Source organism: Balaenoptera musculus, chromosome 15, assembly GCF_009873245.2.
Source record: "Balaenoptera musculus isolate JJ_BM4_2016_0621 chromosome 15, mBalMus1.pri.v3, whole genome shotgun sequence".
NCBI lineage: Eukaryota > Metazoa > Chordata > Mammalia > Artiodactyla > Balaenopteridae > Balaenoptera > Balaenoptera musculus.
Window position 1 is genome coordinate 76202233 of NC_045799.1, and position 14071 is coordinate 76216303.

Here is a 14071-nt window from a genome sequence, read left to right on the forward strand (position 1 = left end):
AAAAAGAGAGAAAAAAAAAATCAAACCAACAACAAACATGCTACAGATGTACTGTATGAGTGGCAGCCACCTATGGTAAACTCCAGCTTTTAAAAACAAAATAAAGAACTTCCCAAAAGATGGTGAGGTACTCTCCCCTCCCTAAATCCTATTATTACACCTAGAAAATCCCTTGTAACCAAGACAATTTTCAGCAGCAACAAGGAACAAACAAATGCAGCCTACCAGAGACCCATCTGGGACTCTGTCACAAAATGAATCTGTATTAAAAGAACAGCACTCTGTCACAAAATGAATCTGGATTAAAAGAAGAGCGGAAAGGGATGAGGAGCTCGAGCTTTCAGGTCAGGCAGAAACCGCTGCATTTCCTGCCTCTCATACTGACCTTCTGCAAGTTGACTTAACTTCTCTGAGCCTCAGTGTCTTTGACTATAAAACAGGGATATCATTCATTTTTTCCACAGCGTAGCTCTAATGAGACGATGAATGCAAAATTCCAAGCACAATGCCTGGCACAGAGTAAAGTACTAAGTAAGTAGTAGCTCCCTTTTCTAAAGTTTCTTTTCATGGAATTTTTGTGGAAATAGATCAACCCTAAATAAGCACTGACTGAGTACCTACTACGCATGGATTACTGAGTAAAGGAAGCAACAATTCTGAGAGCCTCAAATACCTCAAGAAGGATATATGCAGGGAGAGTACAGAGGCTAAAGTTAGAGAATAGAGGAAAATGAAACAATACATTAGAAATATAGGAAGATAACTCTGGCTCTCTCTTTTCCAAGGTTCCAGTCATATTCCCAAGTTACACACAACAAGCCATGACAGAGCATATAACAGACCAAGAAAAAATTAACAGCACATGAACTTCCCACCAGGTCCCAAATAAAACACAGAGTACACTGTGTCACGGTCAACACTTCAAAAACTCCCTTAGGCTTTCCCCAAGATCTCAATCCATGGGAAAATCATTTCAAAAAGACGAAGTACTCTGAAATTTAAGAAATAAAGCATTGCTCTGAGGTCAGCATTATCAGTAAGTTTATTATTATTATTATTACTACTACTACTATTACTATTGCTGTTATCTGTGATTCTGGAAACAGAATTGCTGCAGATAAAACTAGTTCTGGGTTGAAATACAGATAAAGGATGGCTTTACTGGACAAGTTTAAAGTGTGCATGATCCAAAATACATTGCCAAAAAATTTAACAATTTTTATAAAGTGATCAAGGAAGCGAGAAGTGTTGTAGATATGCTGAATTAAACACAGTTTTTGATACTTTCAGGTATTACATGAAACTACTTTTAAACACAGGAAATATTTCTGGAATCACATTAAATATTCAGTGCTTAAAAAGTTATATTCCTGGGGCTTCCCTGGTGGCGCAGTGGTTGAGAATCTGCCTGCCAATGCAGGGGACACGGGTTCGAGCCCTGGTCTGGGAAGATCCCACATGCCGCGGAGCAACTAGGCCCGTGAGCCACAACTACTGAGCCTGCGCGTCTGGAGCCTGTGCCCCGCAACGGGAGGGGCCGCGATAGTGAAAGGCCCGCGCACCGCGATGAAGAGCGGTCCCCGCACCGCGATGAAGAGTGGCCCCCGCTTGCCGCAACTGGAGAAAGCCCTCGCACGAACTGAAGACCCAACACAGCCAAAAATAAATAAATAAATAAATAAAGTAGCTATTAAAAAAAAAAAAAAAAAAGTTATATTCCTTCAACTGAAGATGACCTGGAACAATCTGGGCCACTTCTATATTAGACTAATAAAACTAATTTTAAAACAACACAACTGTCTAACAGGGAAGGTTTTAACACTCAGGTATGAAATCACACCTCCCAGCACACAGGCTGAATTATCCCCCAGCTTCTCACCTGTAATTATCATTTGCTCCCTCTCCAGGTGGCTGTTAGCCACCAAGTATCTTCCTAGGCTCACATCTGTAAGTACAAACTGCCTCTGGGGCCTCACATGCTATGAGGGTGAGAGGGAGGACAAAAACAAAAACTTCATGCTGGCTTAGACAACTTCTGAAAATATCTATTTTCAACACATAGCACAAGAGCAATTTGATAAAATTAAAATACCCTTATGTCACCACGGTTAGCGATAAGTATTTTTCAAATAAAAAGAGTAAATTTACTTCACAGTTCCTGTAGAGGCCAGCTTCTTCCATTAAGGCCAATTCCAAAAATTTAGCAAAAGATCTTTCATCAGTTGAGAGGGCATAATTAGATGTTTTGATGAAAGCATTTTCCTCCCCTGGTTAAACAAGATATAACAGATGTCACCGACTTCCTTAATAACAATACAGTCCTGCATTTGGCATCTTTACAATTTTAAAAATGAACTGTCATATAGAAAAATTATAGCTAGGGTGTCTCCATACAATCATGGCTCTGAAGTGGTTATGACATGCCTAGACTTCCCAATGGAACAGATATGGAAATCATACTCCATATTCATAGCTGCAAGCCCTCCTTAGCACGCACTTGAAAACCAACCTCTGAAATCTGAATGGTGTGGGCTTATTCAAATCACCACCAATTATTCCTGGAAGCACCGACCAAGTGAGGTATGAAACCTGTACAGAAAATGCAAATCTCACAGTCACTTTCTTCCAGGAGCACGGGGAACACATGCAGTTTTAAGTGTCTCAGGAAAAGCAATGCCCATCTAAAGAGACTCACTCTAACAAAATCCAAGCTTCTATGCAAAGAGAAGAAGTACCATACTTGATTTTCTTTTTTAATCATATTTTTTCACAGTAAGGTTCCCCTGGTGCATTCACCCAATTTACAAAAATTCGATTTACACCAATTTTGTCAACACATCAGTCCAGGGTATAACTAGAGATAGACCTGCATTTTAAATGGGAGGCAGCCTCTCTGACTGAAGTTCAACTCAAACATCCTGGTTTAACAACTCCATCAGTGACATTAAGCACAGATCTAAAGATTACTCAGCCCCTCTGTCAGTTGCATGTGTTATTTATAGGACAGTATATCAATCATGTGTTCCCCTTATTATTTCCTACTTTCTGGTCCTAAGCTATTTGGTCTGCCAAATTAATACATTCCATTGCTGCTGCAATCTAAACAATGCTTGATAAAAGATTAATAAAATAGTTGGGTTCTCTGCAACCACAACATACACACCCGGGGAAATTCATCAATGTCTTTTTATTTGCATATTTGGCTGACTGCCCCCTGCAGCAAATATGTAAGGTACCAATGCTCAGGTATCCTGGTTTATGGTTTGCATTTAATTCAGGGTGTCAATCTGCTTCTGTTTTAATTACATCCATTTTGATATGTTATTACAATCTCATGAAAACTTCTTTTCATTGTATGAATGGCTATAAATATATACACATGACAAACAGTTGTTATAAATTTTCTGGTTCAGCAATAAACAGGCAAGATGCCTTAGCCAACACATCATGTGGATTTAATATTTTGAGTCTTTCTTCTTCAGAAGAAAAGTTTGGTTGAGTCTTCAACTCAACCATATTCCAAAGTTCACTTGTTTCAAATGTTCTGCTACCAACTTCAGTAAGTTGCGCTGAGTCTCTCTGAATTGCCAGGCTGAAGAAAATATTCTACCCAAAAAAATTACGTTAAAATTTTAAGTGGGCCACATTAAGATCATCTTACATTCAAATAATTATTTTATCTTTCCATCGGTTATTCAAGGATAAAAAACCCTCATATCATCACCCTAATATTTATTTTTTCTTTTACATCCTCATTATGGAGGGGAGGGGGGTGTTAAAAAAGACTAATGGACCTGCAGAGAAAGGCCAATTGTACACTGGGGGAAAGATACTGGGTAATAATCAGAACATTTCTTGGAAAAAATGGGAATCTTTACAATCATGGTTGATCATCCTCATTTGCAGTTTTTTTTGTTTTTTTGTTTTTTGTTTTTTTTTACCTTCCAATGTTCCCAATCCTTAGGAATCCAAGTATGAGGAAAAGCAGTCTCCTAGTTTCACTGGATAACAGTGAGAGCCTCTAACTCCCAGTGTGATCTTAAGCAGGACAATTAACCCCTCTAGGCTGTGTTTTCATTTGCAAAATGAGAGGTAGAACTACAGCATTTCTAAAGACAACATCTGTGCCTCTAATGCTGCTCTGGCTTAGAAAGCACATCAACCAACAATAGCTGAACTGAAATGGATCAAAAGACTTCTCTGAAAAAGTTGAGGTCCTAACTTTAGGATAACACCCCCTGAAGATGTAGCTATGCACATTAATCTCAAAACTGTAATTTTCACAAATAATCAAACTGATCAGCCTAACAAATGAGAAAGGAGCAAACTTTGTAATATGTAGCAACGCACAATGCCAAATGCTTGTTTCCCCTTTTGCCCCAGTGAAAGTATAATTTCACTTGAACTATATAAGATCATTTCTTAGAACAGCACAATCCAGGACCTTCATTATTTTTGCCAACTGAACATGTACAGAGAGAATGGGTGGAACATTGGAATTTCTAGTATGTGGCTGGAAAACAAGTGATATTCTTATGTTCAACTACTGTTCCATCTACATCTTTATTTCCTTAGTTTTTTTTTTTTTTCTTACTTGGCTTCTAACTATGGAAAACTATTCACTAAATCACCTTTAGCCAGCAAGCTTTAGCCAGTAAGCATAACTGAAAGACCCTAGCAACCAACCAAAAAAACCCTCTACTTCACTATAACTATCGAGAAATCACTGCAATACTAGACTCTCTTAATTCCTCTTTTCAAGCTCTAAAATATCACTGCCATGAGAAACTTTGCAGAAATGTAAAATGAAGTTGGTGGGTTGTGCTATACGGGAAGGTAAGTGTGGAGACAAGGAAAGCAACATCCCTGATATCCCTCAGGAATCATCACAACTTGACCCTGGCATTGACTTAAATCCTGTCCCAGATTCAGTCTAAAGGTATCACATTTCACCCATATAACCAAGAGTCGCATTTTGTCTTCACAGGCTGTGTTTCCGTATCTAACCCAGGTCATTTCAAAACGCTTCAGTTAATAACAATCACACAGTACCTGCAACTTGAAGGCTTTCTGTCAAAAATGAATCCCAACCTGCATTAACCACTTTCCTTTACTTACAAACTGTGGGCTTTCCCTTCTCCTCTTGTGACTCCATTTTACTTGTGTCCAAATGCCATATCTCCACACACTTGGGTTTTCCAGGGCCCAGAGATATGGCACTACATGGCATAGTGGCAAGCCAAAATGACAAAATATTTGTATGTACTTGGTCATTTGTGGTATTTATATTCAGGCAAACTCTAACCAGAGCTCACAAATGAATGAGAAATCAGAATGATAAGCTGATAACAGCCCAGAAAACTGAGGCAAGCAATTTACCCTCATGGTGCTACCTTCAGAGTCCCTCAAACAGACTGTCAATGTTCAAATAATGAAGGTTTGTAATTTAAAGTTTCTACATTTCATTCAGAACTTCCTAAATCCATTGCCTTTCAAAATTCGTGATTTTGATAACTCTATCTCAGTAAAGGAAGAGAAGAGGAAAGGGGGAAGGAAGTTGGGAGGGAGGGAGAGAAGAAGGTAGGCGGGCAGTGGGCGGTGGGGAGTCTACTGGATCCTAGGATGAGACTGACACATGCACTAGTATGTGAAATAAAAACCTAGAAAGACGGCAGCAATGCAAATGATTTCAGGCTACAAGTCCCCTTGCAAAAGATGGAATCAGAGACTGAAAAGGAATGACACAAAGAAGCCTGTACTTGCCTAATCTCTTCCTAAGCAAGCAAAGGAAGCCAGACTAAGTGAAATCCACCCCTCCCCTCCTCAGTCACTAACAGCATAAAAAGGATCTATTCTTTGTGACCTTACAAGATAGGTACTGACTGCATACCCCCTACCCTGCAGGCTTGTTAGAAGAAATGAAGGAAGAACACAGTTCAGATCTGGAAGAAGAAACGCAAATTTAGGGTCTCACCAGCCTTAAATTCTATGCCCCACTTCTAGAAAAAAAAAATTCTGCATTCATCTATTCATTGAACGGGTATACATTATATAAGAAAAACTGTTCTGACCCAGCTAAATGTCCCTAAATTGGTTTTGATCCTCTCCTGTCTTGGGTTTCGCCAAATTAATTCCCTTCCTGTTCTTCCAAACTTCAATTATTTGAGAGATTTTTAATCTGATTTTTTTCCAGAACTTTCTCAAATGAATAGCTGCTATCCCATTACCAAGGTCTTTTTCCTATATCAACTAAATATTGGGTTTAATCCTAACCCTGAAAAAAGTGTTGTTTCTTGAGAAAAAAAAATAGTATGAGGCACTTCTACAAAGTTAGGCTACACTTAATGTATTAGTATACTACAGCATAGGGGTAAAATAAAATGTAAAAACACTAACCCACCATCCACCCTCTGCATGCGTGCACACACACACACTCCCTCCATCAAAAAGTGCAATTGACCTTATGTCCAAAGGCTTCCAAGTTTAGCAAGTGGAACCTAAATTATTTTTTAACAGCTGCCCTCAACTCTTATTTTTTTGGCTTGGGGACCTTATTTCTAATCCTCACATTCTCTCAAACTAAATAATCAACATTTATTTTTGACAGCATATAGAACTGTTGTATAGTTAGAATCTCTTTAACACCCTCAATGCTCCTTGAATCTCCTGGAATCATGTTGAGTGCCCTGTCTTTTTTAACCCTTTTTCAATGGTGAAAGCTAGAGGAAAACACTCTCAAAAAGGATCAAAGGGTAATCACTAACTTTGTGATTCAGTTTTTAAATTTACTGATTCATGTATACCCTGCCTACTTCCAAAAAAGATCTAAAGTAGTTCATCTCAACAACTAACACAAGGCATGTGGAATCACCATATTGCCATCTTCGACCTCGTCTCCCATAAATACTTCTGGAGTGATGCTCTGCCTTGTTCAGTGAAATACTGAAATTCAGTAAGCATAGTAATATACTTGAATTCATAACCAAGCACATTCACAGTCCTTTTTTTTTCTATAGACTTTCTCACCACTTAGGAACTCCTCAGACCCTAAAGCTATGCAAATTGTCTGAAGTGAAATGCTGGAACTGACCCATTTACTCCACAGTCCCATCCCAAACTTCCCAAGATAGAAAGCAAAAAATGTAACAAAAACATAGCTCCATAGCTTTCACTGGCTGTGTAACAGCAGATGAAGGGTTCTGACCTTTCTTGAATGAACACATCATACATAAACGAGCAAAAGGCAGATAATTTGAAACCTTTATTTTAACATCAGTGTCAACCTCCTTTCTCATTCAGCCTTCTTTCCCAGCTTGCTAAAAATCAGCAGTACAGGAAACCAGAAGGAACCAAGATAGGCTAAAACTCACTCTGGCTGGAAGGCAGCTTGGTAGCATCAGAATTGGGCTGCTATCACAATGAAAAAACTATTAATGAGATCACTCACCAATATTCACCTCATGTGTGGGGTTACTAACAATCAATGAAGGGCTGACACCAGGCAGGAAAAGGGAGCAGAAGGAAAAGTGGACTAATCATCATTATTTACATCTCACACTCCCCTTGCCACTCCTACTTAAGCAGCAGCCTCTACTCTGACTCCAAACTTCTGTGCCTGGTTTTCCAAGTTGTCTATCATCAGCCCACTCACCCTAGGCTCAGAGACTACCAAGTGCCAAGATCTGGAAGGGACCATTGAAATCCTTTCCAGCATTTCCCATACTGGATTATAGATGGTGAATTATAATGCCAAGAATGAAAGTGCCCTGTGGTCATATAAATTAGGAAATAAGGCACAACACTTCTCCTTCTCTAATATTCAAAACTCATATACACATTACAAAAGACTTCTAACCTGGGCAGAACAAGTCACCCATTTAATTTTGTCTAGCCCATCAAGTTCCAAAACTATCTGAGAGTAGATCACACTTTTTTGGTCTGGAACACAACCTATGAATGTCCACAGAACTATGTTCCATTCCAGCTTGGGGTACCTTTGCTCTAAAACTACTCTAAACCTCTCAACTTGTGGAAAAAGAAAATGAGGCTTTTAAAGAGTGCCTTCCCAAGGTCACTCAACTAGTTAGGACAGCCAAGCCTGGAGTGTGGGTCTCCACTGGTCTCCCGACTCCCAAACAAGCACTCTTTCTTACACAATTTTGTTCTCATTTCTACCAGCACTTCCTTGCCCGCAAAACCTAATCACCCATCTTGTTTCTGTGCCTTCTTCACCATTCCCTCTTTTTAGAATGCCCCCCACCCCCCGACTCCCTCCATGTCTATCCAAATCACTTCAGCCTTCTAGGCCCCATATTCTCCAGGAAGCCTTCTCAAACACTTCAGCTTATCTCACTATCCCTTCTCTGAAAGCCTATTGCACTTAGTTGGTATTAGGCATTCAAGTGCCTGTTTCAAAATCATTTTATAGGTGCTGGACTTAATTTTTCAACTAAACTGCACACTCCTTCAAGACACTATATATATTTTAGGTGTCTGTACTCTTTCTAGTACCTTGCACATATCAAACACTCCATGAATATTTGCTGACTGATACAAGGAAAACGATTAATGTTTTTTAAACAACGGAATAAGTGAGATTTGACCATAGTAAATTATTACAGCCTACTAACCTGGCACGTTACAAGCACATCAAATTCTGTACAGCCTATTTATGCTACCAAAGTGCGGGTAAGCCCTGAAACACATAGGAAATGAAGACCACATGAAAGTCTTAGTTTGATCCTCCACCCACCAGAAATGAGTCTTCCTTCATTTTAACAAGCCTGCAAAGCTCCAACTAGCCTCCTACCTGCTAATCCCACAATTTCATCTTTGCTTCCCTTGGTCAGTTGTACAAAAGGAGGCTGCCCTAAGAACCCAGTACATAGCAGCCGAGTGAGGGGGAAAATAATGGATTTGCAAATTTTCAGTCATAGTGCTCACATGGCTTCCTAATCAAGACTACACAGAAAGAAATGCAAATAACGACAGAAAGGTAATATTATCTGGCACATCAGGGTATGCTGACAGTACTAGAACCCCAACATTCCCATTTATACTTTGTTTGCTGGAAACCACTTTTTAATGAGGCTTGATATCTGGGGATATTCACTTGTATTCAAAAGAATATTCAAATAAACAATACCATACCAAATGGTAATTCTGACTTCTCAAATGCATAATGAAAAGAACACCATGTTCAACTTTCGCCTCCTCACTTACCCTCTTATCTTCTATCATGAGACTCTTCACAATCACATACTTGAACTTCAGGGCACAATTACTCAAGACAAGTGTCCCTGCAGAATACGAAACTACCTCTGCCAGTTTCACTGCATATAAAGTGTGGGACTTCTTAAACCCCATCCAAAGCTTTCATTTTAAATAAGAACCAACAGTAGTGAAAAATAAATCAACATAAAAATGTAGGTTCTCATTAGACAAGTTTCTTATTTTTCCTCCAGTACTATAAGTAAAACCACAGTTAGTCTGGAACAATTTTATCAGGACATTTCATTATGAGTTAGGAGCCTCTTCTTAAAAGGGAAGTCAAAATGAGCTACCCTAGACAAAACCATAGGAGTCAAATGATGTGTCCATTAACACCCAAAGTATACACCCCACAGTTAGCTAGCTACTGCTCTGAACCCACATAAGCTTAAAAGCCAAGCTGTGCAAGCTAATATTTCTGGTTTCTAATCACAGTATCATACTAGCAGCAACCTTGATGACACGTGGTGACAACTGATTTCATTTCTACACACAAAAAAAACACAGTATGTATTTAGGATAACGCTTAGAATCTCTAATAATTCTTAACATTTACAAGCACTCCTGTAACATACATTTCTGTCCAAGTTCACAGTTTAGTTGCCTGTTTCCTAATAAGCTCTCACATTTCTTAGGGATAGTTCAGTAAATCTTCCAAACTGAGTACAGTGGGACACCAGAGGTTTTATTTTAATGATCACCACACACATATGTCTGACCATCCAGCATGGACACAAACGTGATAAGCAGCAAACAGTTCTACCTTTTCGCAGAGAACCAGACATACATGATGATTTTTATTCCCCACTGTGTGTTTTTAACCTCAGAAGTGTATTTACAGCTTTCCTACAAAAATTAGGATGCCTAAATGTGAACACTGACAGGATATTTGATGATATTAGGGAACTGTTGTTAATTAACCTAGGTGTGATAATGGTACTATGGGTTTGGGTGGGTTTGTTTTTTTGTTTTTTGGGTTTTTTTTGAGTCATTACCACTTAGAAATACATACCAATTTCTCACATCACATCTGGGAGGAGAGAATGAGTAGATGGCATAAAGATGAGACATGAGTTGGCAATTGTTGAACCTGGTGGTGGTGTATCAGTATATTGGGGATTGTTATACTGTTCTCTGTACTTCTGTATATGTTTAAATTTTTCTATAAAGTTTTAAAGAAACTTTTTAAAAAGTTAGACCTTTACACCCACACAAAGATATTCAAATGATATTCAGATATGAAGGTAATATACTATTCAGCTAACCAAAGTAACCTGGGTTTTGAATCTAGAAAAGTAGCAGAAAAATAATCACAGCAAGGAAAGGAATGGTATTAATGGTACATTTCAAACTTGGCCTTTAAAAATTAAAAATTTTTTACACCCAGAAGAAACTGGAATGGGCACATTTTCTCTCAAAAGCCAGATGGATAGACATATACATCACAAGCCCAGTCAAATATTTATTAAAAGTAGAACAATCAAAAACAACTGCATAAGTTATATTTATCTTTACTTGGCCTTCAAAAATGTTCATGGGAATCTGGAGGCCCCTCTTGCTTACTTACTGAGAAGGGCCACATAGCAAAGCAGGATAACCATGCAGGAAGCAAAACCACTTATAAGCAGCTCTTACAAATACTGTCCTAAACCAACCACTGATAGCAACCAAATCCTAGGCAGCATTTTCTAATTCATGTACTAGGACACGTATTGACATTTCAATTCCTATTTTAAAGCAAAAGAGAGGCAGAGAGACAGAGAGAAAGAGGTCACACTGTACAGTACCCTCCCACCTTGGCAAAGTTGAAGCCACAGTTAGAATTATCCTAATAAGTGGTGAGCCTCAACACTCAAAAGAACTCCGTAAGATCCATTTTAGCCAATAAACCACCAGTTCTAGAACCCAAGGACAACTGATTCAATCACTAACATCAGAATCTATGGCCACCAATACCACCACCCTCCCTTCCTCCCCAACCACTAGCCACCATCACCACCAGCAGCCCAACCAAAAAGCAGTTCAAACAGAAAAGAACAACCCTAACAGGAAGGTTTCCTTTTTAAAAATATTTAAACTTGACACCCAAATGCACACACAGAACCAGCCGTCTAAACCTCTAAACCTGTACAGTTACCGCATATGAGACTTAAGCTGTCACTAACAAAGCTTACATTTGAGCATTGCAAACAATACCATAATAACAGCAAAAACCAAAGGGAAAAGGAAAAGTTTCTTTCAGGAACCTCAAACCATCACATCAGGTGCAGAAAAGGCTAGAAACCAACTCCTAGCTTGGTTTTGTTCTTAAGAAAGCCGGACCAACTCTGCAGAGTCTCAAAGCGCTCTGTATGTGTGGTGTGTTGGGGGTGGAGGAGAAAAAAGGGGGTTACCTTTATACAGGCCAGTGACCCATGCCAGCAACAAATCAGATCCATCCAGGTAAAGAGAGTTTCCCTCTGACCCCTGGACAATCTCCCCCTACCTGCCCCCCATCACCACCCCCAAGGAGCCCTTTAGCTGGCAGGAAAATGTGCATTTGGAAATCAATGCTGCAGGTGCCCAAAGAATAAAGAAAGACACACATAGACATACACACACACAAAGCCAATCAGAAAGATTTAAAAAAACACACAAAAAAAGGAAAAGGAGAGGGACAATTGGGTGACAAGCCCTTCAGATACCAGCTAGGATTTTATTCTTTCCTCCCACCAGTCCTCTCTAGTATACATTTTTCTGTCCTTTAACCGAATTGCTCATGTACACACACATGTGCATATGTATGTGTATAGATAATATTACAATTAACCCTTTCTGTAATAGAGCCCTGTTCGGAATACAGAAAGATATTCCATCCTTTCCTCTCTTCCCTCCCCTCCTCCCTCCTTTCTCCCAACCAGGAGAAAACGCCCCCTTCCCCAGCTTCACCAAAAAAAAAGAAGAAAAAAAAAAGGAAAGAAAGAAAAAAGAAATGAAAAGAAAAAAAGGGGGCAGGGGAGGGGGGCAAAGAACCACAAAACCCCATCAGTCTCTGGTCCCGAGGACACCCAGGAAAGGTCTATACAAACACACACACAGGGACATATGGCTCTGTATAAAGCACACAGAGAACCGTCCACAGGCGCCCCAAACCCAGCAGAGACTTCCACCAGCCAAGAAGCCATGATTGGGGAGGGAGAGGAGGAAGGAGTAGGGGCAGAGCTCTCCGTGGAGGGGGGCGCATTGTTGTGATGCCTGCACCCCTTTCTTTCTGCCCATCTGCTGTGGAGGGGGTGCGGGGAGGGGGCGCAGGGGGAACGCGAGAAAGAACGAGGAAACCTGGAGACCAGGCACGGCTTGTCGATTCCCTCCTGCTGCCTGTCTGCCCGCGCCCCCAGCTCCCCCCCCAACAATAAGACCTCAGCCTAGACAGACAGACAGACAGACCGACCGGAGCGCGGCGGGGGAGGCAGCAGAGCCGGGCGCAGCCGGGGGGGGGGGGTCGTGCCTATAAAGGGAAACCGGGGGGAGGGGGGTCCCCCTTACCTCCAGCGCTTCAAAAGTGACAAAGCTGGTCATGGCAAATCCATCAATGATGTCCTCTTCGGCTGAGGTGGACTCTCTCCGCTTCCTCCGCGGGGGTCTGGGCCGGGACGGGGCGGAGGACGGGGGCTTCCCATTGTCTTCCTTGTCGGAGCCCGACGACGAGGCGAACGAGGGCGCCCGGGTCCGGCCGGCCCCGCCGCCGCCGGCCGCGCCGGCCCCCAGTCCGCCCCGGGAGCGCCTCTCCCGGTCTCGCTGAGACCGCGACCGCCGCTTTTTGCGGAGTCCATGGCCCCGCGTCGGGCCATCCATGGCTCTGCTTCGCCGGGGTCTCCCCGCTCGCCGCCTGCCCGCCACAGGCTCCGGCCACGGCCGCACAAAAAAATTGACACCAATCCCTCCCTCCCCCTTCTCGGCTTCCCTCCGCCCCGAGGAGGGCGCGGGGGAGACGGCGGCCGAAAGAAGGGAGAGAGGGGAAGAAAGAGCGGAGAAAGAAAAGGGGGAAGGGGCGGAGAGAGGGAGGAGGGACGGGAGCGAGGGCGAGAGGCGAGGAGCCCAAGTGCGGGGCTGCCCACAGCACCGAGGGTCGGAGATTCCTGTGAGCAGCGCCGAGCAAAGTAATGGCTGAACACACAGGTCTCCTTTAGAGGGGGAAAAAAAAAAAAATAACTCACCAAGCAGGCAATAAATCAGAATAGCGGAATGCTTTGATCAAGAGACTAGGAGGCTCCGGGGAGCCCTCCCCGCGGCCATTCTCCGCCGCGCCCCCCGCCCCCCGAAAACGCCTGCCCCCCCCTCGACTCCAAATCGGGCCCGAAAAGGTCGCGGGAAAGTGGGGGCAATGAACTTCACCCGCCCCTCGCGCAGGAAAACACCCCCGACGCCTCTCACACACGCCTCAGACAAAACTCCAAAATTTTTAAGAAATGCATCCAGGGGAGGCCAAGGCTTCTAAGCGACCTGAGAGGGACGAGACCCCCCAGAGAGGGAAGCATAATAATGAAATAATTAGAAGGGGAGAGGGCGAAACTGGAAGAGGTGGAGAAGGGAGGTGGAGGAAGGGAAGGAGGATGCTGGAGCAGTTGTGGGGTTTGCTTTTCGGGCTTGGAGGGGGGAGGAGGAGGAGATGAAAGAAGAGAAGAAGCAGCCCCTGAGGCTGCCACCCACCCCCCCTCCTCAAAAAAATATTTTCTCCAGTCCCAGAGAAGAGGTCACCCTTCCTCAAAAAAGGGAGGGGGCGAGTCAGTCGACGAGGAAAGCAGAAAGAAATCTCCAGCGG

The 14071-nt window shown here is 42.2% G+C and overlaps 1 protein-coding gene across 1 annotated transcript in view; it reads right to left on the reverse strand.

Annotated features, from left to right (window-relative positions):
• AUTS2 (activator of transcription and developmental regulator AUTS2) overlaps positions 1–13538 on the reverse strand; it is a 1126617-nt gene extending 1113079 nt beyond the window's left edge. The window contains exon 1 of the mRNA XM_036824148.1: positions 12796–13538. Within this exon, the coding sequence (XP_036680043.1) occupies positions 12796–13104 (309 nt within the window). The 5' untranslated portion in view covers positions 13105–13538. The remainder of the gene's footprint in view (positions 1–12795) is intronic.
• Between the last annotated feature and the right edge of the window lie 533 nt (positions 13539–14071).